The 24,755-nt window shown below is 45.7% G+C and overlaps 8 protein-coding genes across 8 annotated transcripts; 1 reads left to right on the forward strand and 7 right to left on the reverse strand.

Moving 5' to 3' along the window:
* Nucleotides 1-1,007: 1,007 nt before the first annotated feature.
* On the reverse strand, nucleotides 1,008-2,656 carry F4813DRAFT_292318 (NAD(P)-binding protein). Its single transcript, XM_049240645.1, has 4 exons — nucleotides 1,916-2,656; nucleotides 1,353-1,860; nucleotides 1,155-1,296; nucleotides 1,008-1,078 (listed from the first exon to the last, which is right to left on the reverse strand). Exons 1-2 carry the CDS (start codon nucleotides 2,543-2,545, stop codon nucleotides 1,489-1,491), a joined length of 1,002 nt encoding a protein of 333 aa, XP_049102334.1. The 5' UTR covers nucleotides 2,546-2,656; the 3' UTR covers nucleotides 1,008-1,078; nucleotides 1,155-1,296; nucleotides 1,353-1,488.
* Nucleotides 2,657-3,789: 1,133 nt separating this feature from the next.
* F4813DRAFT_349714 (uncharacterized protein) lies at nucleotides 3,790-6,022 on the forward strand. Its single transcript, XM_049242214.1, has 3 exons — nucleotides 3,790-4,088; nucleotides 4,155-5,144; nucleotides 5,204-6,022. Exons 1-3 carry the CDS (start codon nucleotides 4,019-4,021, stop codon nucleotides 5,425-5,427), a joined length of 1,284 nt encoding a protein of 427 aa, XP_049102335.1. The 5' UTR covers nucleotides 3,790-4,018; the 3' UTR covers nucleotides 5,428-6,022.
* Nucleotides 6,023-6,114: 92 nt separating this feature from the next.
* Nucleotides 6,115-6,504, reverse strand: F4813DRAFT_349716 (uncharacterized protein; the record flags this gene model as incomplete). The annotated part of the gene is made up of 1 exon (XM_049242215.1): nucleotides 6,115-6,504. A coding segment is annotated over exon 1 (206 nt), but the record flags the coding sequence as incomplete, so codon positions are not given.
* Nucleotides 6,505-7,072: 568 nt separating this feature from the next.
* Nucleotides 7,073-8,623, reverse strand: F4813DRAFT_386570 (uncharacterized protein; the record flags this gene model as incomplete). Its single annotated transcript, XM_049246436.1, has 2 exons — nucleotides 7,073-7,350; nucleotides 7,414-8,623. The coding sequence occupies 2 exons, from the start codon at nucleotides 8,621-8,623 to the stop codon at nucleotides 7,073-7,075; spliced, it is 1,488 nt and encodes a 495-aa protein (XP_049102337.1).
* A 3,095-nt stretch (nucleotides 8,624-11,718) lies between these two features.
* On the reverse strand, nucleotides 11,719-12,997 carry F4813DRAFT_386571 (phosphoglycerate mutase-like protein; the record flags this gene model as incomplete). The annotated part of the gene is made up of 3 exons (XM_049246437.1): nucleotides 11,719-11,872; nucleotides 11,932-12,827; nucleotides 12,962-12,997. 3 exons carry the CDS (start codon nucleotides 12,995-12,997, stop codon nucleotides 11,719-11,721), a joined length of 1,086 nt encoding a protein of 361 aa, XP_049102338.1.
* Nucleotides 12,998-13,695: 698 nt separating this feature from the next.
* F4813DRAFT_349733 (uncharacterized protein) lies at nucleotides 13,696-15,085 on the reverse strand. The gene is made up of 3 exons (XM_049242216.1): nucleotides 14,919-15,085; nucleotides 14,036-14,858; nucleotides 13,696-13,935 (listed from the first exon to the last, which is right to left on the reverse strand). Exon 2 carries the CDS (start codon nucleotides 14,481-14,483, stop codon nucleotides 14,049-14,051), a length of 435 nt encoding a protein of 144 aa, XP_049102339.1. The 5' UTR covers nucleotides 14,484-14,858; nucleotides 14,919-15,085; the 3' UTR covers nucleotides 13,696-13,935; nucleotides 14,036-14,048.
* Nucleotides 15,086-17,379: 2,294 nt separating this feature from the next.
* Nucleotides 17,380-19,556, reverse strand: F4813DRAFT_349735 (ATP-dependent RNA helicase mrh-4). The gene has a single exon (XM_049242217.1). The coding sequence runs from the start codon at nucleotides 19,472-19,474 to the stop codon at nucleotides 17,618-17,620; it is 1,857 nt and encodes a 618-aa protein (XP_049102340.1). The 5' UTR covers nucleotides 19,475-19,556; the 3' UTR covers nucleotides 17,380-17,617.
* Nucleotides 19,557-19,945: 389 nt separating this feature from the next.
* Nucleotides 19,946-21,097, reverse strand: F4813DRAFT_400624 (NAD(P)-binding protein; the record flags this gene model as incomplete). Its single annotated transcript, XM_049248291.1, has 2 exons — nucleotides 19,946-20,522; nucleotides 20,648-21,097. The coding sequence occupies 2 exons, from the start codon at nucleotides 21,095-21,097 to the stop codon at nucleotides 20,214-20,216; spliced, it is 759 nt and encodes a 252-aa protein (XP_049102341.1). The 3' UTR covers nucleotides 19,946-20,213.
* Nucleotides 21,098-24,755: the final 3,658 nt, after the last annotated feature.

The raw sequence follows: 24,755 nt of genomic DNA on the forward strand, positions 1-24,755 counted from the left end.
TAAATGGTAGACCCAACCAAGTCTATTGGAAATGAATCAATGATAATCTGAGAGTGACAACTCTGGTATAAGGATTTCTTCAGGGTGGTAATGGCATCATGCGAGACGGCCTAGTGTGTGTAGGTGTGCGTAGGTAGTGAGTACGGTTAGGTACTTGGCTAACTCCCTTAGACGGTCGTGGCATGATAGTTATTAAAATCAAGCTGCGTCGTCCTGACGCAGGTTTTACGCTGGTCTGGGTCGTTCCATTCATCAGCCGTTGCCACTGGAGCAACCCAACCATTACAAAGCCAAGGTTCTTATGGATCCGGGCCACACCCCAACTCGCGAGATAGTGAAATGTCAAGTCGAATCATTACTTTCGAACCCATCCCTACCTACCCATAGCTATCCATACCTACCTAACCGTTGAGGCTCACCAGTATCCCCCGATGAGTTAAGCAGCTTGTGGGACATGTACGCTTGTAGCCATGTAGACATGTATGCTTCTAGGCTTGAAGGAGAATGGTAGACACGTTGTCGTATCTGTAGGCCGAGTGGGCATTTCGGAAACGTGTCGCTCTCCTGGAGGAGAAGTTGTATGATGTAAATCTAGCTGCAATAAGGCAGTAAGGTTCGCCTATCAGCCAACGGTGCGAATAGCGTAACGCTAAGCTCATAGTCGAAAACGTAAAGCTTTGTAGCTGGATGGCCACGATGGAGAAGCGGGGATATGGAGGAGATTATGGAGATAGGTATGGAGACATTGTACATCTGTAATAGTAGTGTACATATTATTACCTATAAAGAAACAGGCCTTCTCTCTTCTCCACTGTTATTGACTCGATTCACCCGGGGGAAAGAGGATAGGTATGATTATGTACCTATGTAGGTTGACTATGTTATACATAGGTATATATGGCATACATATGTCAACCTATGAACGATACTAATTATGAAATGATGAAATGATAGAATGATGGAATGATGGAATGATGGAATGAATAAAAGTGCGCCACCGTTTTGTTGAGATGGACATGAAATCAATTTTTAAGTTCGATGAAGACCCACGGAGCAAAAGTTCCCTCGCTCATGTCGGCTGGTCGGCAATTGCAACCTCGCCCATCAGGATAAGCTTATCGATATAGATTTTGTTAAAGGGTATAAAAGCTTACCAGATATTAGCGATATGTATGGGTTTAACCGTCATGTTCATAAAGGTTTATGAATGGTTTATTTTCCATCTTAATCGAATTGGGTGGGCCATTTCCGCTTTATAAATAAATACCTATATATCAGTAGATCGGCAGAACGAGACTATGAATTGAGTAACGACGTCATCTTAATACTCACTTTAGAAGAAAGCTACTTACATTGGAGTAAACCCTCTATACCATGCCACCATGCCACCATGCCACCAACACAAATTCACACCACCTAAGTATTAGTTTACACTTAACTACTAACCTAGTAATCTCACCTTACCCCTTACGAAGCAAAATATTCAAACTATTCAAACGCGACTTTAAGCGCAGTATTGTCCTTGTTGATTTTGGCCCACTCGGCGCTCTTCTCCCATATAATGCGCTGCTTCTCCTTATCCAGCACGGCGGGGTCAGGGTCGTCTTTCTTGAGGAGCGTATAATAACCTCGTTCACCATCTTCGGCCTGAGCAACACCCAATTCTATGATATCAATGCCGGCCTCGCGCGACGTGCGGAATGTTGGGTCAGCAAAGCGTTGAATCAAGGGCATCAGTGGTTTGAATACGACTTTCTGTATGATCCTAAGGGAAAGTGGGACATTGGTTCGAAAAGCGCGGGAGTCGCCAAGGTTCCCGGGATTTACGGCCACGACGGTGATCTTAGAGAACTTGGGGTCCTTATAACGTCGAAATGTTAGCCAAAGCTCAGAGAAAAGTGCTTGGGACATTCACCTTTTGTAGATATTCGTTGAGTGGATACATCCAAGTAGTAACGACCAGTTTCAAAATGGCATATCTCTGGGCCCCTCTACCTTGCTTATCAGGGTCCGCGGGTGGATGGATCAGGAGGTCGATGTTATCAGGAATTTCGGGAAGATATGGCGTCATCGAGCTCTTTTTACGATAATGCGAGATACTCGACAGGAGCTCGATACGGCCGCCATCGGGACTGAAATGTTCGAGAAGGCGTAAGACTAGTACTACATGAGCGATATGCCCGACTTGTAAAGTCTTGTCGTATCCGTCGACGGTAAGTTCAGGATCAGCGACAAGATTCCAGTAAAAAGCATTACAGATGATCGACTTGATGGCGGGTAAAGATCTACTAGTAATCTGCCCCGAGATAGTGGTAGCAAATGCATGAACGGCAGTAAGGTCGGCTAGATCAAGCTCATAAATAGATGCTTTCGCCTTAGGATATTGAGCTATAATATCACGTAGGTTATTTGTATTAACATCGGTATTGGCGGCACTTCTGACCGTAAAAACAGCAGTATGCTGCGGGTATGTTTTGAGAAGGTGATCAACGGCGTTGAGCCCCGCTGAGCTGTTAGCACCAGTAAGTATAACGGTGCCAGACATAGTGGGTGCTGAGCTGCAATGAAACAAAGGACATGAGATAAAGAATGTAACTAAGACAAAATTGATTGTACGACTCAATGTCACAACCAACCTACTTCAATATATTAAAAGGGGAATAGGACGACTATGTACATCACTTCGGTCCAATAATAGCTTATTAATTCAACTAGCTAGATAGCATCTCCGTCCAAAGTCCTACATATGTAATATTAGAAGGATTGTATATCGTTTATAGCTTCAAGTACCTTGCTAGGGTATCAGAGGCTTTGATTGGCTAGTCGCTTGTAGGGCGAATGAGAAGCTTCAATTTTTCCCACGCCTCTGGTGCGGAGAGCTTATGTGGTTACCTCTGTAAGGCTTAGCGCTCTAAATTTAATATGAGCTAATGCAGGTAGAATCTTTAAAAACTTTGATTGGCTACTCGTATTTCTTACATCTGATGGCACATCAAAACGCCCAGAACGCCGTGTATTTTGACATCTAATCCTTGTTGATATTCTTTTCATTGCTCGAGGTTTTTTTTTTTTTTTTTTTTTTTTTTTTCTTTACATAAGTACGCCTTAAAGTTCGGTCCACTATAACTATAAACACACCGTTGCTTTAACCATAAGGACATCAATCCTGCCTACTGGTGAGATTACTATATTCGCCCACTTTAGGGCTTCTCATACGAATAGGTAGCCTCTTATGCCCGCTCTTACCCACAACCCTAACTCTCTAAAACTCGATATGTGACCATATATTTACCATTTACTTAATGATACCTCGAATCAGTACTATATAAGTATTAAAGTACTCGGCCGGCCATCAAGAAAAAGAGCTTAACAATATTATCATCGATACAAATGCGCCCCATACTTTAAGTGCTAGCTAAAACATGTGTATGTGTATAAGAATGGGTAAAATCGATTAGCCTTTCCATACAAGTATTTCACGATGACAATGAAGGAGACTAATGCCGAGACGCTTACTTTTATAACTGGACCCCTCTAGGAATTGAAACAATGCTCACAGGTTTTATTTCCTTTACATAATACCTTTATCCGCAGCAGGCTTATTTAAAGGTTATACAGTACCTCCTGAAGTTGTTTTTGACTTTTAAGACTTTAGTTTGTGATTGAATGACTTTTATTAGTCATAAATGATAACGGTTACTTGTACGGTTATTTGTACGGTTACTTGCATACGAGACTAAGATGCGAACATTACAGATAAGATAAAGCTATCCACGTACCTAGGTACTAGTTATACTAATTTAAGGTTAATTATCTTACATAATACAATACATGCCTATAGATTTCTACGTACCCAAGTACCCATCCGTAGGTGACATATCTGCCCCACGTCAAATAGTTCAGACGGGAACAACTCATTAAAGAGTTCCTCATTACAACTTCCAACAACAGTTGTATTGCCAGCTTTCGGTGCAGAATAGTCTACGTCCAAACATCTGCTCAAATATTCTATATTACCATGTCTATACCCCCGCAGTTAATTCGCGTGAAGCGAAAGGCCACAGAGGAGGCCCCAGTCTCTTTTCTCCGTAAGTTGTCGCATAACCCATCTCATTACGCGCCGTGGATAAATTAGCGGTTGACCTTTATTCTAGGTGTTCAGGAGAACAAGAGGCACCGGAGCGAAGCCTTTGTGTATCAAAGACAGCAAGAGCAAGCTAATTCTGCCGAAAACATTCCATCCGAATCGCACAAACCAATCATTCATACTTCTCACCCACACTCGAAAACCCCTGCATTCCAGAGCCCCAAGACATCAGACACTATCGTCCATGATGGATCTAGCGATAATGAGACCGCCAGCGAATCTTCCAAGTCCACGAGCCCCGTCGATGCCCCTTCTGAACCTCGAAGATTCCACATGTCGAGGAAAGATATAATGCTTGCGGCGGCTTCTCAGCCCGGCCGACCTCATGGAGGAATCTCGAAGAAACGTTCTGCACCTGCATTATTCGTAGAACGCAAGATCAAGCGAATCTCATCCAGACCCCTTGAAAAATTCCAGGCTATTACCAATGCTGCCAGTCAAATACCCGGTCCAGCACCTGCTGCATCGGAGGACATGGAAATTGACAAGCCGGAGTCTCGCAAGCTCAAGAAGCCAGGTGTAGCAAAGCTTGCAAAGAAGCAAGATGGAGAAAAGTACAAAGCCGACCTCCCGCAATCCATAACACAACGATGGAACGTAGATATAGACAAGTTAACGGCTGAGCTGGATGCATATACAATGGAGCAAATTGGTCTCAACCTCCAGAAAGCCGAAGAGGAAAAGCAACGCTCTATTCTTAGCCAACACAGATTCAAGCCCAAACCGATCAAGCGATATGCAGAACGACACCCTGGGGAAATGCAAGCTTCGGTGGATAAGGACACGATGGATACGGATGTTGATATTAGTGATAGTGATGACAGTGACTACATTATCGAAACCTACGAACGCGTACCTGCAAGCAAGATGGGAGAGCATGTGCCTCCGCACAGCGTCGGACTCCTCGTGTTTGATGGAGAGCCTGACATGGAACACTTTTATGGAGAAGATGACAATAGTGAAGACGAGTGGGCTGAGGACGAAGAGGATGAGAACGGTACGTGCTACCCTCCAATTAAAAGTTACCTACTGTTCAGCACACTCACGGGTATACAGCCGAGAATTATTACGCCGCAGACTACCCCGATGAGGAAGTTGCTTCGGATGATGAATTCGATAAGAATCCATATTCTTTCCGAACTGGCAACGCCTCAGATCTCGAGGAGTATGATCTAGATGAAGATGACGGCGATGCGGCCTTTACCGACAAGGACGAGGCGAGCAGATTCGCTGCGTACATCAGTCGGCCTCAGGATAGGTTCATGGCAAACCAACTGTAAAAAATGATATTACGAAATCTCGATATCATTGGTACCGCGCGGCTAGGCTGCGAAGCATATTATGAATTTATGCCAACATCTATAAATGGCTGACTTTCATTGAACGGGTTGGTCTGCAGCCCGGCCCGGCATTCTGACATAGCATCGGCGTTTAAACCCCTGGTTGTGGTTTTCCGAAACATAATTTGGCGAGGGAAAAGGGGGTTTACCTTGCCCTACCTTGCCCAGCCTTATCCGCAGGGTTTAAGCAAACACGCCCTAGTCCCGATCCGCATGTGAATCCCGAGTGGCCCGAATATGGAATGGATATCGTCGTGGTTGGCCATCTTTATGACGTTTATTGGTGCGGTAGTACCGATAGGCAAACTTCGTCTTCAACCTCTCTTGTAGATAGATAGGTAGGTTAGATAGGTAGCACAGCCGATGTATCCAACCAGTCTGGAGAGGAATCACATAGCATTGCATCCAACCATTTTAATTAATTCTTGGTTTCTGCAGCATAGATTCTGATAAATGCTTATTTAAGCCCCGGGGTAGGTGAATAACACCCCATGACTTCTAACTTGTTCACACCGAAGAAGATGATGATTCATGAGGTAGACAGATACGTAACTGATGAATAGTGAAGCTGATTATGACCGAAAATGTCTGAAAAAAAATATAGTTGCTTTTTATTCCTGTCCTAACAAAAAAAAAAAAAAAAAGCCTCCCCTGATGTCGCTTGACCGCCCAACCCCAACCTGCATATACGCTACGAACAAATACTTGCTAATCAGATAAACCACATATGTAAGACACAGGAGTTTCTAGAAAATAACCAGAGCCTTGCGAATAGGCGAGCAAGATAGACACAGAATCGAAGGGGAAAACAAAGAACAAAGAACGCCTCAAGACGCAAGAGAGAAAGAAAGAGAGAGAGAGAAATATGGTATATACATTAATCCGTGCCAATACCCATTTCCGTGTCCACGTCCTCATTCATTAATCCGTAGCCCATACAAGTAAATCAAATCCAAACAAATCAGATTATATCAAGAGGTAATCAGTGATTCGGTCAGTCAGTCAGTCAGTCAGTCAGTCAGTCAGTCAGTCCGGTCCCAACCCCAAGTATTCAAGAACAAGAAGAAAGCCGTGGTTCCCAGCGCCATGTCAGCAAGGCCTCCTCCCTTTCTCGTTCCCTCTGACGCCCCCAACCTCACCGCCTCCAGACCGTTTGTTCGTTGGGTGGCTGTCGGTTCCTCGCCTCGCCTCGTAAAAGCTAGCTTACGGTAGGTAGGTAGGTAGGTAGGTAGACAGCGGGTTCCCTGTCGCCATGTACTTCTAGAAATAAAGACTGAATAGATAAATAAACAGATAGACGAATGTGTGTGTGTGTGTGTGCTCGTTATGGTGGTGGCGGGGAGGGGGTCCGGGATTCATTCGTAGATGGGCCCCCCGCGGGATGGTAATCGAGTACGAAGGAAGTCGTCGGTGGACGAATAGATACAAACGAAGGTAAACGAGAGAAGCCTGTGCGGCTTTCGTGTTGGGCGTCTATGCATGTGTGTATGTATGTCGGCTGTCTGACACGATCCGAGACAGCAGGCGGTATGGGCTCTTAGTGTCTGCTTGAGCGTTGTGTTGTCTCAGGGCAAGTCGAGTCAAGTCACCTGTGGTTGGCGCCGAAGCCAGCATTCACGTAGAGACCATCCTCAGTCTTGACGATATGCGAAATCTTAAGAGGGTTGTCTGCGAGCTTTGGGGGCATGGCGAATCTGCTCTCTTCTGGGGAGGGCTCGCGCGGGGAGGAGCGCTTTGGGATCTCCCTGTCGCCGTCTGGCTTGTAGCAGCAAGCGCAGTGGCCGTTCACCAACTTCTCCTTCCATCTGCCCGTTTGGATCGCTTCACGTCGTGCCTGTTCCTTCTGTGCAGCGCGCTCTTTAGCTGGTTGAATTCGTTAGCTGCGGTTGCTATGGAGGGGAAACCCCCTATCTGACGGGGACTTACCAAGTTCGGCTGCCACGATTTTCACCTTGTATGGCACCCAGTCGTAGAGAATGGCTCGCTCGGGATATAGGTAGGTCAGGCTGAAGTACGGCTTGTCTTCCCTTTGTGCTCGGACCTTAGCAGCCACTGCCTCTACGTGTCCCTCGGGTAGAAACACGAGTCTTCTTCCCTTATCTACGAGATGAGGAAGATGCAGGTTGTCTCTGTAGTGAATGCCTTGGATGCCTTGGGTTGAGCGTTCTTTTCCAGGCGGCATAATAAATTTCTTCCTAAAGAGGCGCTTGCTCTCCTCCCACGAGAACTTCATCTCGTATTTATTAAATCGAATAAAATCGGCCTCTTCTGTTGTGTACTTGAGGTTGTTGTGAGGACTCTTCTTGTTGCAGTCTTCCTTAGGATCTTCTTCAGATGGTGAGGGCTGTGGTCGGGGTCGATGATAATAGCCGCGGGACTGCGAAGTGTACTGCTGCTTCTCCCGATAGAATACTGGTTGCGGATCGCATAATTTCAAGGAAATATTCAAGGAAATATTCAAATAATTCCCCCTTGAGTCCCGGGGCTGCGAAAGGAGTTCTTGACAGCCATTGGATTCCTTCCTTCTGAGGTTAAGCCACTTGACGATGGGGTCTTCTGGCGCTGGAGACTTTGGCTGTGATGAGAGAGAGTACTCATTTTCGGGCTCCGGGCTGGAACTTGGTGTCTGCAATACTCTCCGGTGTCTGTGATGGGAAGTGGGCCGACGACTTTCACGCTCCTTGGCTGGTAGTATATGGTAAACACTAGGGAGTGTGACTGGTTGGAGCTTGACCTTCTTCGAGCTCTCATCTAGGTTGTCACATTTACGCTTGAGAAAGTCTACACGAGGGGGCGCTAAGTTAGACCGAGGAATGTCATCGTGCTCGTGCTTTGACTCTGGTGTCTGAGGGGGTGAAGACCTAATCGAAACGTTCTCCCACGGCTCTGTAGAAGTCGAAACGTCTTCCCACAGCTCCGCGGTAGATTCCTGGGAAAATGAAGAGCCAGACCTCTCACTAATTGGCGAATAAGGCGGCAGCAAAGTATCTGTGAGGCGAATCGTGCCGTCAACTCTTCTATAAGGAGTAACCGGTGGAAGCCGGCCAGTATTTAGTTGAACCGACTCGGACTGTAACGTACGGAGTGGGAGTGGTGAATTAATAATCGCTTTGCGCTGGATAGCTGAATGATTCATTCTTATTATATTATTGTCGTATTGAATTCGCATACTATTAGTAAAAATCGACTCGTTGATGGAATGAGAGGAGGTAAGGGTAAGTGATTAGATAAAGGCTTAGATGATGAAAAAATGCTTGCTGATCAAAGCGTGAAGGGATGAGGACTATTTATGACTCTGGAATCGATGCAGGACGACCATCCAACGCAGGACAGGTACCCGACTGTTTAATGTAGACCAACAACGTCCCGACACACAGGGTCGAGTCTACTGAAGAGTACTTGGTGCAACCTTACAGACGAGCAGCAGCCCTGTAGCAGAGAGCCACCCCCGGGGTGTCGCTTGGGCGGCAACTATTGGTAATTCGTCTCTTGGCTTCTGATATATAACGTAGCTTGGGGTTGATAAATACGCCTATGTCTCTAGTAAAATGACGAGAAAGTGGTTTTTCTTTTACAAGATTCTACTATTGGCGGGTATATGAAAGACACAAACTAATGCGGAGAAGAAGCCATTCTGCACTGAAAATCTAAACTCGACAAGAGGCGAGCGGGAGCGGTGGCCGATGTGGTAGGGTAGGAATGGACGACACGGAGAATGACAACGCTTGGTTGAGTGGCGGTATACCCAAGCGGAGGAGTCCATCCATCCCCAATCTGTGATGCTTGAATGGACGGACCATGGCGCAAGGGGGGGGCTCGAGGTCCAAGGCTATTCTCGATGCAAACCTGGACAACCTAGACACACTGTTTCAATCAATGCAACCACATCGATGGTGGCCGATCGTGCATGAGACCAAAGCCTGAATAAAGGCAAGCAAGACATTATAAGTAGGTAAAGCTAAAGGTACCAAAAAACGCCCTCCGGCATTAGTAGTATAGAGATCGTCTAAGGCGGTAGTCCAGTGAGAATAGGCATGAATTCCCACCCACCCGAGATGGAAACAAGGCAATTGAAGAGGATTCCCGCCTTTTCCAGCCGATAAGTCTAATTACCGCCGTTTGGCACTGTGAGCGAACTCTTATGTGTCAATGCCACGCCATTCGCTTATAACCCTGAGAGGTTCCCAAGCTGTCGGTACCAGTCCACCAATAGAACCCTCGAGTAGGTCCAGGGGCAGGTCAATCGAAGAGGGGGTGGAAATCCACGGGCCGTTCATACGATTTGATTAAGCGTGAAGGACAGAACTGAATTATGCCAGATGTGCTGTCAGCCGGCGATGAGGATTGTCAGGAAGCGAAGCGCGCATAAGCAACCCGTCCATCATCGTGCCAACCACTTGAAAGAACGTTGTCTTAGCATGTCATTTGTGGAAGAGGCTTAGCCTGCCTAAAGTGCCCCCTATCCATAAACCTGGGTTCGTCTATACGGGTGGTAGGAAGTAGGTAAATACTAAAAGCCACACGGTGATGTGCTTTTTGGGGCTTCTCAGGGCGCGACAATACAGGTTGTGATTGACTTTCATTGGGTCATTTTATCGTGGGGGTCGTTCGTGGTCGAGACTTTTCGACACTCGGGCCGGCCAGAGAGGAGTGAATAATCGGGCCAAGGCAAATCCTTACCCAACTCGGTTCTGCAGAATTCTGTAGTCTAACCCTGCTCCCATGACCCCGACAGTGTACATCGGGCATGTGAATCGCATGTTACCAACATGGAGAAATGCACAGAGCGCCAATTGCGAAAGTGAGCCACTTATGAACCCCAGAGTGATAAGAGAGGTCGGTATAGGGTAGAAAACGGCATCGAAGGAAGGATCAGTTAATATGTCTCCCTTGTTCCGAGCACGCAAAATAGCACCCAAATTTGTTTCCATGTTGGTTGGAAGAACTACTACACGGCGTCTAGCAAGCTGATATCTTGGCCTTACGAGGTAAATTAAACAACCGAAGCCGATATGTATCTTTAGAAATTAATTCAAAGCCTCCCCACCGCCCCTGTTTTGCAACTTCCTAAATTTGGCACCCCCGAAACTAGTAAACGCCGTAATTGGTATACTAGTATATTCGGTGTTTAGTGTGATTATAACACCTAGCGGCTGAGCTCAGGAGAGGCAGTCGAATTTTGTCCCCAGATCTAGGAAACAAAACTCCTCGATTCTTTGTCCAAATTGGTTCGAGCCTTGCTTAATTTCTTTTCTCTTCCCGTCTTTTGTTATTTTTCTTGGCCAGTGGGCCTGTCGAGATGCAGTAACACGGTATTGGGACAATGATGTTGAGGCTTTCGGCAAGTTTTACAAATTTCGCAAACTCATTGGACAGGACGGGATCTGTCTGCCGTGATGCCGACCAAGACACCGTCCGCTAGTACGCCCGATCACAAGGGTTCTCCAGACTGATGATCTCCAGGGTTCTGTAAGATAAGATGTCTAAGTGACCTGATGGCCAGATCCTAACGCTAGACTGAATCTCGGACCCCTAGTCCACTAGAGCCGGCTCTGATGTATACCCAAATATCATAGTGGTCTTTGACTGGGTGCAGAAGCCGAGACCATACTATTAGTATATATCTAGTAGATCCAACCCCGTCCTGTTTTCCGCTAGCCACAAGAAACTAACCTGCTAAGGAACTCGCACTTCTGATACGTCACATTATCGAGGTCATTGATTTTCGCCTATAAGTAGGTAAACATCCAAGACTGTCTTAGCTTTCAGCTGCATCATTGTTGACATTCATTTTCGCCACCAGAGAATACAAACATGCTTAGGTAGTTTAGGACTCGATCGAGTTGGAAATATTCGAATAATCTTTGAGGCTCTCTGGGGTGGGATACACAAGAGAACAAACCGCCCATAAGATGGTAGCACCAGTCATACGTTACAATAGTCGTTTTTGTGTTATTGTTACACCAAAAGTTGAAGTGCCTCAACAACCTCTGTGTGACAGAGTGCCCATCTGATGAACTCGTGACAGGAGGCGGCTTAGTTCCAGTGGGGAATTGTTGCTAGGTAGGTCTATGATAGAGATAAAATTTGAAGGCGTTGCAAGACCTTTTGCTAAGTCCAGAGAATAGTAATTTAGACGAGACTGGTTGAGTTAGGATTAACTTGGTCGGTACGGCAAAACAGCCAACGACACTATTGAACACGACAAGCCTATTTACGAGAGCCTCGGCGTCATAGCTTAGACCGATCGACTACCGGATTAATATGACAGCTACTACTTGTTGTTCTACCCTCTTCGATGGCTGTGTCAAAGTTGGAGGCCGCCGTCGATGGCCAAACGCTATTGCCATCTATCTCGATGAATGATTCGTCACCGGAAAATTTCCTGTTATTGGTCAGCTCGCTGCTGCAACCCCCCTGAAAGAAACCATCGGAGACGCTCACCATCCTCTTTCCTCGCCGCCTCGAAGAAAGCTACATTCAGAGTCCAATTCGCAAGTCCAGCTTCCGTAAAGTCCGGAGCTAACTCTCCCTTGCGAGCCTGGATCAGGCGACTTTGAGTTATGTGGCTGGAGATCGACATTACTTGCAGGATCGGTTTTAGAGTGGGTTTGAGATCTTGGTACTCCGACCTCTCCGTCGACCTGCGCCGCCGGAATTATAGCGTCAGTTTCTGCTTTATATTCAGACTTTGTAGATGTTTGGTTGGCGGCGCTACTCCGCTGCCGCCTGTATTTGCTTAATCCGCAAGTAAATGCCCCGAAGTCTTTCTCGGTCTGCCCAGTAAGAACTCGCCCTAGCGCGATAACTACAGCTGCATGAGTGCACACTAGCACGACTTTGTGACCCTCCTGGTCGCTACGTCTAATAATAAAGTCGATTGCCTGTGCAACCCGATCATGCAGCTGTGGTAGAGTCTCCCCATAGCGCGAAGGCGGCGGACTGGATGCGTAGCTCGCATCGAGCTCGGGAAAGAGGCTCTGCAACTTATTCAGGGGTGCAGACGAGGGATGCTCGAAGTGTGCTAAGCCATACCATTCACTAAGGCCGAGATCTACACGAATCTCGGAGTGTGGGTCTCCTGAGACACCCCCAGACAATTGGGCCTGTTGATGTCTAAGTTTGCGTATAAAGGGCTGAATTGTCTGCATGCATCGATAATAGGGACTAGAATAAACCTGCTCTATCGGCGGGTCAAGTCCTAGTAGGTGTTCTGCTAGCTCATTTGCCTGCTCAATGCCATGGGATGCAAGAGCCGGGTCCGTTGGTAAACCCGTAGGAGAACGGACCGAAGCCGTGTAATTCCCAGTGGACGGGTCGACAGCCCATGGGGAACGGAACTAGCGAGAATAAGCTTATATTCGCCCAAATAGCTTTGAGGTGGCTTCCGCCGCAAGATAGGGGTGAGATAGATAATCTCGGAGTTAAAATAGAGTGCTTAGGTTATAGGTAGACTAGAACTAGCACACCTTACCCCATGTCGGGTCACGTAAATGACTTCTAGAGACATTGACTGGTGTCTATTTCTATATGCGACGGTAAGTTGCCTAGAATCTGATTGGCCAGTAGAGAAGCAATGTCATCAATAGCATCAATGGTATCAATGGCAAAGTCAAGCCACCGGGAAAGAGAAAGACAGATACCGAATCGTTACTTATCCGACTATACCATATTCCGTGCGAGAGCAGATGTATGGCCAGGGCGTCAACTCTAGGTATATTATTCGTGATTTGTAGTGTTTAAAAGTGAGAGAAACTGGACAGTAAACTCTAAAGAAAGAAGACTCAAGTTAAACATCGGCTTACTACATGTAGGAAGGTACCAAGGTACCTAAAATATCATACCGAGGTAAAATGTACCTACCTATTACCTACATTAGTAATGTCCGCCTAGAAGTAGACTGAGGTCATAGCGCATCACGTGCTTTTCGCGTGTACTCCCGATTTCATGGTGCGACAAACGAGACAAATACCAAAATCTCTAGGGCAGGTAAATAGCGGTATGCATGTAAAAGCCCAAAAGCAAGTCGACTAAAACACAGAGGTTTACAAAATTACCTAAGGTACCTACCTAATTTATGTATGCTGGCCATAGCATAGATCTATCATATATCATTTCTGCAAGTGACATTGCATACGGAAAAGTTAACCGAATAGGTATTAGTTATGTAAAGCATCGAACAGTCACAGATTCGGGAAAGCTTCGATGCTCGCTCAAAATAATCTTCATTTCTATATGTACACTTTGCTCAAACGCGCTAGTGCTTTCTATTAAACTTCCCAAGAGCCATCGTACTCTACAACCGATTACAACAGACCCCGGTAAAAACCCAAATAATCATCGCCCTGAGACGCACACAAGCGCCTTTAATTGCAGTTGGCGTTGTTTGCGGCGGCGGCATTCATTGTTGCCGTTGGCCTGCTTTCGGCGTGGTAACGCTTATTGCTGCTGAGTTTAATGTTAGCAATTAGCGCCAGTATTAATGAAGAAGCAATAATATGAACATGATGGGTTTGTATTCTAAGCTCTAGAGGGGCAAACCACTTACTTGTTGTACGCGCTCAAGCGTTGGCCTTGTTAGCCTTAGCAGCGCCGTTCTTGTTGCCGTTGGCTTGCTTTCCGGCATGGTGACGGGCTGTCACCTTGGCGGCGTTGTTCTTGTTGGCCTTAGCATTGGCGTTGGCATTGCCGTTAGCCTGCTTTCCAGCATGGTGACGAGGCGTCACCTTGGCAGCGGCAGCGGCGTTGTTCTTGTTAGCCTTAGCGTTGCCGTTGCCGCTGGCCTGCTTTCCGGCATGATGACGAGGCGTCACCTTAGCGGCGGCGGCGGCGGCGGCATTGTTGTTGTTGTTGTTGTTGTTGGCCTTAGCATTGCCGGTACCTGCTGCTACGGCGGCGCCGTTCTTGTTGCCGTTGGCCTGCTTTCCGGCATGGTGACGGGGCATCACCAAAGCGCTGGCGGCGGTAGCGAGAACTAGGATGGAGAAGAACTTCATATTGACTGATTTTGACTGGTTTGATAAAAAGCGATTGGCTGAGAAAGATTGAAGCTGTACACGTCCACGGGATCGTATTCAAGTGAATGTAAGTTGAAAAGGAGGACCGGCCACCAAGAATACGAATAGGAACGAAATAGAATGAAGAAAATTGAGACGAGCTGTTTCAATGATTGATAGCGGAATGAAGAGAGGAAAATGTTGGATCATCGCGGGATTCTTGGCTACCTCTTATACATATTCGAAGAACCGATAAAGAGGTAGCTATACTACCTGCTGCTAGGTATACTACATACTAGATAACCGACGATGTCATCTTGACAAGCCCCTGACAACAATAGGCTTAGCTTCGACCCCTACACGGCTCGAGGCGCCCTGCATTTCGTCAGTGACCGGGTGTAAAACAGAAGCGCTGTGACATTTTAGGTACTGAACTTTTCCTATTCGTGATACTAGCTTGGAGCTCTCTCAGCGGTAGTTGGCCCCAAGTCTCAAAAGAGAGAAGTGCGGCAGGATTTCGCGACGTTTCAGCAGGATCTGAAGCAATGTGGGACATCTAGAATATGGGGAATAAAAAGCTTGAAGCAATCGCTTCGCCTTCCTATTGGTGCATTTCTCCCAAATGTCCCTAATAGACCAGGGGTCAGCTCGCGCCTTGATACAAGCATCTACTAAAGCCTACCAAAACCTCCCAAAATAGTAAGCTCCTTGGCTCCTAATCTTCAAGATCCCCAAACCCCCGACCATCTTGGGGAATCTATTATTGATCGACTTCTGCAATAATTACCATACCAATCTCTCATTGGGGCATGAATTTCCATCGGCGCTGGGATGATTCCCTATTAGCTGAATACGGCAAGACTCCGTGCCAAGTTACAGTCTCATCTCTTTTGATTCCCATTCCAGTGCAACCTCCAGACTTGGCATCGTGTTCGCCCTGGTTTATTTGATATTAGCCCTGATTGGGCCTTGCCAAGTGCGTATTAGAACCACCACGGTATCAAATTCTAGACTCCTACTACCCAGGGTACGATCACCATGAATATGCTACAATATCAAAACAATACAAAGCAATAATCGCGTAGGGTGGCTGAACTTGGCCACGACCAAGGGACCGATTCATTATTTCGGAAATTAAGCCACAATACCGACTCCGTGCGCGTAGTGTAGGGAGCAAATGACCTCTGATAGCAAATCCCGTTAGCCTTTCTTCAGGGTTCGTGTAAAATTAAGTAAGCATTAGGAATGAAGTCCTTGGCTATTGAACGTAGATCAGTTTCAGCACAAGGTAGGGCCTAATACGAGACTTCGCAGACTTAATCCACGCAGGGAAATTTCTTGAGACGGTCAAGAATTACCGGGATTTACACCAGGACACGCAGAGATTTGCAGTGATCATATGCGCTGACCTGCGTGCAGAGGAATATCAAAGCTTAATGCTCATGCTGCTAGGAGTTCCCCTGCGTAAATCGCGATATATCCCTCTCAATCAATGTCAATCAATGTTGAGATTTATACATTAACTAACTATACAAACCATTATATAGATGTGCCGTTTTATGAAATTGATTTGCATTATTTCTCGGTAATTTTATTACATGCTAAAGAATAACTGCACAGTTGACAGGCCATGAAGACCATTTGCCACTATTCGCAAGAAAAGGAAAGAAAAAAAAGGTAAGGTCGCAAAGGCTCACCGAAGTTCATTGGCTACCAGGTAGCTAGCGTAGAATCCATGGTCGTTAGTCAAGTTTCAGCTTTTATCCAAATGCCAGGACTAGACTCGAGAAAGTCGAGAATATGAATAATGAGGTAACCGAAGAAAAAGCACCAACAAATACCATTAGATAATAAGCCGTTAATTAATTCAGACCCCGATCTTACAGCATAACGGCGTAAATCAAACCGAGTGTTACAATATTCAAACGTTCTTCGCTAGAAGTTACCGTCGCAAGTCCCAGGCTCCTAGGTCTGAGCCTTGGCGATCAGTGAGAGAGGTGTCTTGTGATACGCAACCTTGTGGCTGGAGATGACGACTGCTGTTCCTATTCCCTCGCCATTTCCATTGGGAATCAAATAGGGTATCTTAGGTACTCATTAATTCTAGAAGTACATAGGTAACATCCTGCGTGTTTAGAAAATTACCAAGACAAATGGCGGTCAGCTGTGAAAGGAGGCGACACTTCTCCTTGGTTGAAATGGTACTTCACGAGTACGGGGTAGGCCTGCTAACAGCACTACCTCTCATCCAGAAGTAGAAATTCATTTAATATTTAAAAATCCGGGGAGCTGGTTAATCCTCCAGCGCCCATGCCGGTGAGACATTTGGTGTAAGTGAAGCAGAAGCTTAATAAATAGGAGCGAACCAGAAACACGTAGAAAGGAGGAGGCGGTTAGATACAAAGTTCTATTGAAATATTGTTCAAGATAACTGTCTGGTCCCCAACAGAATAGTATGTTAAGTTAAGAACGTAAGGGTCCAAGACAGTCCTATGAAGTAGGCAGTAAATGAAGATTCTCCGTTCACATCTCTTCTTAGCCAGTGCTAGGGCTCAGGGGTTATATCATATCATATGCCTCCTAAGGAAGCACAGAACGAAAGACCGCAAGCCTGGATTATAATAGTATACAGGTGTAACAGTGGTTTCTCCAACCCATGCCCCTTCTAAAGATAGGAGAGCAATGCACTTCTTATAGAGCCTTGCCTGTAACGAAGTTATATAGGTATCACTTGACTAGGTACCTTAGGTAATTTAGCAAAACTTGATGATGGTAGTGTTTTCATCTCGTTCTTCCTGAGACATGTCCTGTTTCCAAATGTTGCCTAGGCATGAATAGATACCTACCTAGACTACCTACGCAGGTATGTAACGAGGGCGTAACAATAGGTATTATCTCATACTTTTGTACAATATCCTATACAAAGTCATTTACCATGTCTAATCCTACATCCATCTGGAAGACTCATTCGTCTAGATCGACCCAATGCTCATCTTCAACGCCACGAATCCGTAGTACGTGAGCTGCGAAGCTGTATAGAGAAGAATGCCACCAAGGGTATTTCAAATTTCCAGAGTTATATACACATTTTCTGTCATACAAGTCGTACACTTCATTTTTACAAAGCGCTCGGTTTATATAAGTGCCTGACCCATGAACATGCTTTCTCTGACCTCAGCAACGATATCTCGCCGGTCGTCCTTGCCGACTAACACAACGCCTCTTCCTCTCCTACCCATGCGACCGGCACGTCCTAAGCGGTGTATAAAATCGATGGTGCTGTGCGGTACATCGTATAATATTACATGTCGAACCCCTAGGGTATCAATACCTCTCGAGGCCAAGTCTGTGGCCACGATGACCTTGGTATTAGGCAAACTCCTTCGTCCTTTTCCTGGGGGTGGTACGGTGAATGTTGCGAATGAGGTTTTCATTGGCGTGGTGGTTGTAAACGAACCCAGCATCTCAGATTGACGTTGCTCAGAGGTGTCACGGTGTAGCGCAATAGCGTCAATGCCCTTGGAGACAAGGTAGTCAGCAACCTCTTGAGTCTTCTCGCGTTCATTGACAAATACCATGATGCGCTTAACATCGACCTCTCCAGGTGCGGAGCTCTCGTGTCGGACGGCATCTTTTCCGATGGACCAGATTGCATCGGCACAGGCAAGGTCTTTACTATTTCGGTAAGGGTCCTTAGTTACGTCAATAACTCCTAGTTGAACGCGTCGAGGGATGGCGTGGAGATTCGGCGTAGTAATCCGGACCATATCCGGGAATTCAGAACCTAGGTAGTTATCGAGCCGCTTCGGAATAGTAGCAGAGCAAAGGATGAGTTGCTTCATAGATGGCAACGCACGATCTAGAATGGCCGTCGTCTCAGGTGAAAAACTGCGATCGAAAAGAGAATCGGCTTCATCAACTACTAAATGGGTAACTCTAGATAGGATATAGGGGTCTGAGTCTGCCATCGATGACAATAAATGAGGTGTTGCCACGATAAGATCGATGCCGGTAGGCGAGTACATGTTCGCATTGATAACCGTTGCGGAGACATTGGCAGAGAATTTGCTGGTCCTAAACTTCACAATATGTGACAGAGCCTTCGCAACACGACTTACTTGGTCAACTAACTCAGCTGTTGGTACTAGCACGACGACTTTCGGTCGTGCAGCAGTCGGATGAGGATCGAATTCTCGGGGGCCAGTGTATCCTGGTTCCCTCATTGCTGCCATCTGTTTATCGAAATATTCCCGATAGGCCGCAATGGCAGGGTCAGAAGCTTCAGCCTTCTTCAGAGCATCTATCGCGGGTAGCATATAGGCTAGCGTTTTGCCCGAACCCGTCTCAGCTGCTAATAGAAATTCTTGCCTCCCGTTATTATCTTTTGCTCGAGAGGATCGTCGGCTAGTGTCCTGACCTAGAAGTGCAGGAATCGCGAGTCGTTGGATAGGAGTGGGTTTTAAGTCCACCATGCCTTTTAACACGTCTTGGGACATGGCTTCTTTGATCGAGGGTAACAGTTCGAATTGTTCGAAAGACTCCATCTCGGCTGCACTCGCTTTCGTCCGAGTTCTGTGGCCGTATGAAATTGTGGCTAGAGAGCTTTGCATTTTCATAGCCTTCGTTCGTCGGTCGTCATGTTTATCGCCCCTCTTGTCTCTACCGCCCCTGGTCTCACTTGTTCGAGATGTCCTTTCTGGTATACGTTCCCTTATGCCGGCATACGTTTGATTCATGCCACCAAACGGTCCTGCTGATCTCTGACCGGGTCTTCTACTTCTACTTCCACGATCATCACCGTCCGTATCTCGTCTGGGAGAGCGTGCGACACGGTTGGACAGGACCATCCTCGAAGGACCAACTCTCGCTCGGCCAGAGAAGAATCGTTGTTGCGCCGTCACCCATGGTCGATAGGCGCTTTGGAAGGCTGTTGGGTTGCTTGCTGCGAATAGACACGACGGACATATTGGTGCTGAGAGAAAAGAGCGCATCTTGAGAAGCCGGGCGTCGATCCGATTTCCTAATTGCGCCGAAATTTACGGAACTAATTAAGGCTTGTTTCTTGTTTTCTGCCTTCTGCCTTCAAAATTTAATAAAATTTCTAGATTATCTAGATCTTTTTTGATCGCTATCGATAACAGCCAATCGGCCCACCCCTCCTTCCCAAAAAGGCAATTTTGAAAAGGTACCTCAACACGGCCCGGTACCTTTTCTTCGATTGACGGTATCAGCCGGACGGGACCCAACATGCATCCGGCCTGGATACATGCAGATGCCGGGTACGTACACCTCCGTCAGTACCTATGACAGTCCATGGCAGCCTTTACTGTCCCCATACATTATGTATGTACTCCACAAGTAGTTGCCATGGGATTTTGTATGAGAAAAATACCTAGGTACGTAATAACTTATTTCAGTGGCTTATGCGAGGCCTAATATGTAGGTAGGTATCTTCAAATTCGAGATAACAAAGGACCGGTAAGTATGTAGAAGCCAGAGTATTTCTCATACAATCATACACTACGCATACGCATACACTACGTAGCTATACCTAACTTAGCAGACCATACACGTACTCTCAACTGGCCATGGCCCGTACAAGTTCCCAAGCAACTAGTTACCCCCTTTCTCCTTCGAATAGTTTCGTCGATATGGCAGATCTCCGTATGTCCCCGGAGACATATGAGTTTGCAACAGTAAGCATGTAATGATCCTCAATTCCGACCTTGTCTACCATGTATCCACATCCCCAGTATAGGCCACGAGTCGCCCTCCGTGGGTGGCCTTTGTAGCTGCATCGATTACGCTTATCATTCCTTGGCATGATTCTTGAACCGTTATAAGTTTTACCGGGATGTTGTCGTGGACTTCTACGAGGCCTGCAAGAGCGGTTTGGCCCATCTCGGTGTCTGCTAGGCCTGGGTGAATCACAAATGCCGTAAGCCAGTTTTCTTCCTTGTCGATACGCTTGGTTACCCAGTGAACTGCAACTTTCGACGGTCCATAAGCCGCGTGTGGAACATCAGGTTGATCCCTATACTACAATTAGCTACGCCGACGCGGGGGGTGACATATACTTACTACATTCAATATTACGTTAGTCGACGCCCGCAAAAAGAATAGTATAGTATAGTATGGATTATTTGGAGGTATTGTTAACTTACCAATATCTTTCCTCCAACAGAGCCCATAGTTATCCACTTAGGATTCGTAGACTTCTTTAAGAGCGAAATTGCAGCCTGGTATAGCCATACCACGCCAAAGAGGTTAGGAGTAAGATGTCCTTGTAGATCCACAGTCTTAATTTCCGAGATCTTGGGGAAGACATAGCAGACACCAGCATTCGCAATGGCGATATCTATATGGTCGATGCCCTGTGCAGTTAACTGTTTGATACCCTCAGCAGCATCAGATTCAACAGAGGCGTCGATTTTAATAACAATGAGGCGGGTATCTGTCCCTTTGGGTAGCTCGGCAAGAGCTTTCGACGTAGGGTGATCTGGGTTGCGATTCGCGGCGATGACGACATGGTGCGGCCTAGCGAGGTAGAGCTCAAGGAGTCCTTTGCCTAAACCTCGGTTCGCGCCGCTAATCAAGACGATAGTTGGTGCCATGATGTGTGCTTTGATAGTAATATTCGTGAGTTTTGTTTAGTGTAAACTTATTCTTAAGTCCTGCTCGTAGTCGGTTCGTCCCTTGACCTCTTATAGTCGACTATCCTTTGTATTCACCATGCTGTGCCGCATGCTCTCGGCCCGGGAATGTCTTCTGTAGAGCTAGGACACGCCGAGCTTAATTGGCTAATGCAGAATGAGTTGTTCTTGTTACAAGCCGAGGTGATATAGCCTTTACGCGTGTTGGGATATGCTACCGGGAATATCACTGTTCACAAAACATGACCCCCAGACCGACGGGTTCGCTGATGGCCAATGAGGACTCAATTATATTTACTGTTGGTTACAGCCTGCAAATAAGTACAACATACATACATAGGAACTATCAAATTAGATGAAATAACCATGTCTCTTGTGTATTTGGCACTGAGAGAAACGATACCTGATTAATGCCGGGTGTTATGGCGTAACTTAGATAGTCTTAATCTCTAGTTAGAGAAAATTGATAGCGCAGACTTGGCATTTTGATGTTATTGGCTATTCTAAATAATCAACGATTGTATTAGCAAAAATAACTGTAGGGTATCTAGAATATGTATCATTTTACTCGCAAGAAGTTCGGAATATTGTATATAGGTACTTATCTGTTTTGAAGGGTGAAAAATGATTCTTTTTCCGATTTTTCAAGGTGACTATTTTGGATAATAAGGAATGTTATCTTAGAGGGAAAATACAAGAGGGGAGCTGGGTCTTCACCGCTTTAGAACTTTTCATGGGTACCACGAGGCCTGACCCATCATTCATGGACTTAACCATGGAACCCCCCAGGGGTAGTGCTCGACTAGTCTCTATGGATTCTTTAAAGCTTCTTCGGAGCCTTCCGTGATAAGTACCTAACCTAGGTAGGTATCCAATCCTGCCAATCGTATTAAATCCCGGACCTTATATTAAATCCCGGGTAGGCATTATTATGTAAAGACATCAACGTCGATCAATACATAGTACTATGTACTACCACCGTGTTGGGCTATTATGGCGTAAGATGGATCCGAGGATCCCAGGCTGCAGGACGCCAAAGGATTTATTGCATGAAGAAGAGGTCAAAGAGACATTATTATGCCTGTTGGGGCCGAAGAATCGTATAGTCCACGTGGTTAGTCAGATTCGAATTTTTATTAGGGAGGTATGTAGACTTATTCTAGATTAGCGAGTTGGCAGACTAATTATAACGCCAACTTACAAGACGACATTTAAAAATTATCGGGCTCCGCGTACCTTTAGAATAGTCAACTACCCTAGGTCTTACAAACTGCAAAGACCTAGGTTAAAATACTGAAATTATTTGACCTTTTTTTCAGTCACGCTACTATTTTAATATAATTTCTATAGTAATGAATGCGTAACTAGTTGGTATGATGTTTGGGTACGCGGGTACGCGTGAGATCTACTAAGATGTAACATTACGAGGGCCTACATACACTATTTATAAGGGTGCTGTTGGTCCCCTTTCCACCTTGATACCCACTTTGATACTCACCAAATATAGGTGAGGAAACCAACTCGTCCTTAGAAAAACCTGTGGAATAAATCCCTAAAAATGACGCATTGTTCAATTCGATGGGGAAAGGGCAAGGAAGTTAGGTGTCGGTGACGGGGTTTTACCATTTTGTATCTGAAGAGTAAACGTAAGTGCGAGCTTGAGCAATTCGGTTCTATCATCTCAAGAGGTAGAATTTTTCTTATGTCAAAGCTTGTTACGCAACAGCACCAGCACGGAATGGGCGACTAGTTTACCGAGGGCACGGCAATTCTAATTATTGCCATTAAAACTAGCATTGCTAAATATAGTAGTTGATCCAAGATAAAATACTCAAGCCTTCTATGTATAAGAGATGAGAAAAGGGGTCTACAGGGCCCTCCTAAGGGATTTCTTATCGAAGAAGCTTCAACCAATGTGATAATGTAGTAGAGATAGAAATCTCCATTGAAGTTTAGTAGTAGCCAGTGAAATAGTAAAATTTATGCGCTAGAATTTGTATTTATTAACTAAGTACTATTAAGTCTAATTAAACGAATTAAAAACAAGGCAGGCAATCTGTATATGTGCCTGTTACCAACAACCTATCGTAATCGTATGGAACCCCTTTCCCCCCTGTGATGTACCATATTAATGAGAGGACATGCTGAATCTAGCATCTAACATGTTCCATAGGTAGTAAATATTTCCAAACCAGGAATCAGAAGGCCTAGACCCCATCGAATGTCTCATTCTATTTCTGCGAGTAGTTGCAGCCAGAAATAACAAGAGCCAATGTCGGACGCTTTTAGTGTTGGCTCTAGCTGGAAATGTCTGAACAATATGTCTGTATTTTGTACCGGTGGAAACATCGCAGCAAGAAGGGGTGCTAGTCGGCCTATTGCTACCCTTATACGAACAAACGAACTTGATATATTTTCCCCTGCCAGGGTTACAGCAGCGATCATAGGTTCCCATCTAGAGATATTCTGTTGTAGGAGGTAAGAGGTCCTGCGGAACTGTTCCTTCTTAATGTCGCGCGTGTATGCTGCCGCATCGGAATCTTCCGACACGTCGGGGATTGAACCTTCTATCTCGTCTGGGTAGGCCAGTCTCATTACTTCCAATAGGTGGTTAATAGTGGGTTTAGTTTGGTAGAATTGTCGTAAAAGATCGCAGAAGTTGCATAGCGGCGGTAATGATCTTAAATCGGCCCCTGGCTGGAGGTTCTGAGGTTCGGAACGATGTCCGTATATACTGTGGCGATAGTGTTGGAAACAGTAAGGGCAAATTTGTTGATTATTGTATTGACCGTTTAAAATACATCCCAAGTTGGGAATTGACTGAGTAGTACGAGAAGCCATTGGCAAATATTTAGATGAGTAAATTGTTGAAGTTGTGATGCGGCTGAGAATATATTATTGGGAATTCTGCTAATCGGGGAGGGGGAATCGTGACTGGGGAGGAGAGGGAGTAGTATAATATTTATAATAAAATCAACCATGAGATGCGTGGCCCCGGAGATGTGTTCAAGCCTCGCGAGTCTTTGGGTTAAAGGGTTAAAAGGTTAAAAGGTTTGACGTGTAAACAAATAACTAGTTTTTGTTTAAGTTCAAAGCAATCTCGCTCGGTCGTGTAAATATCAGGACAAGATTTATACGAGAAGCATTGCCTTAATAATGAGGACTTGGACATATATCAGACTTTGGTATTCGTACAGCTTGAGATAAACACCTATCTACGCTCATTAGGGGAGTTTTATCTCTATACGGTGGCTAGGCAGTACCCTACGCAAGTAAACTGTTCCCCTTCAGGAGTTCTTATGAATTAATAGCCTACAATCTCTTCCATTACATAGCAACTGATGCTCCTATCTTCAAATTTATATACGAATATATTGTGCTGTAGAATATGAATTCGAGGCAGAGAAACCAGCAATCATTTGTGGGTTATTATATCAAGTATAGTTCGTCTGCAACATTGGAAGTAGGTGACTCGGCGAGATGTGATAATCACCTTGGGTTAGGTATATAGATTTTGGGTATAGTCATTGCGCTTGAACTATTACGGTTCGTGCGGAGTATAGAACAGCCTCGTAAACAGAGCTGCGTCAGCAGCTGTAATAGCACGCCTGGGGCGCTG

The sequence above is a fragment of the Daldinia decipiens genome (assembly GCF_022478715.1).
Source record: "Daldinia decipiens strain CBS 113046 unplaced genomic scaffold F4813scaffold_6, whole genome shotgun sequence".
NCBI lineage: Eukaryota > Fungi > Ascomycota > Sordariomycetes > Xylariales > Hypoxylaceae > Daldinia > Daldinia decipiens.

Excerpts from the sequence above, each read along its gene's own strand:
- F4813DRAFT_292318 (XM_049240645.1), bottom strand. The coding sequence starts at position 2,545 with ATGTCTGGCACCGTTATACTTACTGGTGCTAACAGCTCAGCGGGGCTC. Across the intron at positions 1,861-1,915 it reads TCAACGAATATCTACAAAAG|GACCCCAAGTTCTCTAAGAT; the intron begins GTGAATGTCCCA and ends CGACGTTATAAG.
- F4813DRAFT_349714 (XM_049242214.1), top strand. The coding sequence starts at position 4,019 with ATGTCTATACCCCCGCAGTTAATTCGCGTGAAGCGAAAGGCCACAGAG. Across the intron at positions 4,089-4,154 it reads GGCCCCAGTCTCTTTTCTCC|GTGTTCAGGAGAACAAGAGG; the intron begins GTAAGTTGTCGC and ends CCTTTATTCTAG. Across the intron at positions 5,145-5,203 it reads GGACGAAGAGGATGAGAACG|CCGAGAATTATTACGCCGCA; the intron begins GTACGTGCTACC and ends ACGGGTATACAG.
- F4813DRAFT_349733 (XM_049242216.1), bottom strand. The coding sequence starts at position 14,483 with ATGAAGTTCTTCTCCATCCTAGTTCTCGCTACCGCCGCCAGCGCTTTG.
- F4813DRAFT_349735 (XM_049242217.1), bottom strand. The coding sequence starts at position 19,474 with ATGCGCTCTTTTCTCTCAGCACCAATATGTCCGTCGTGTCTATTCGCA.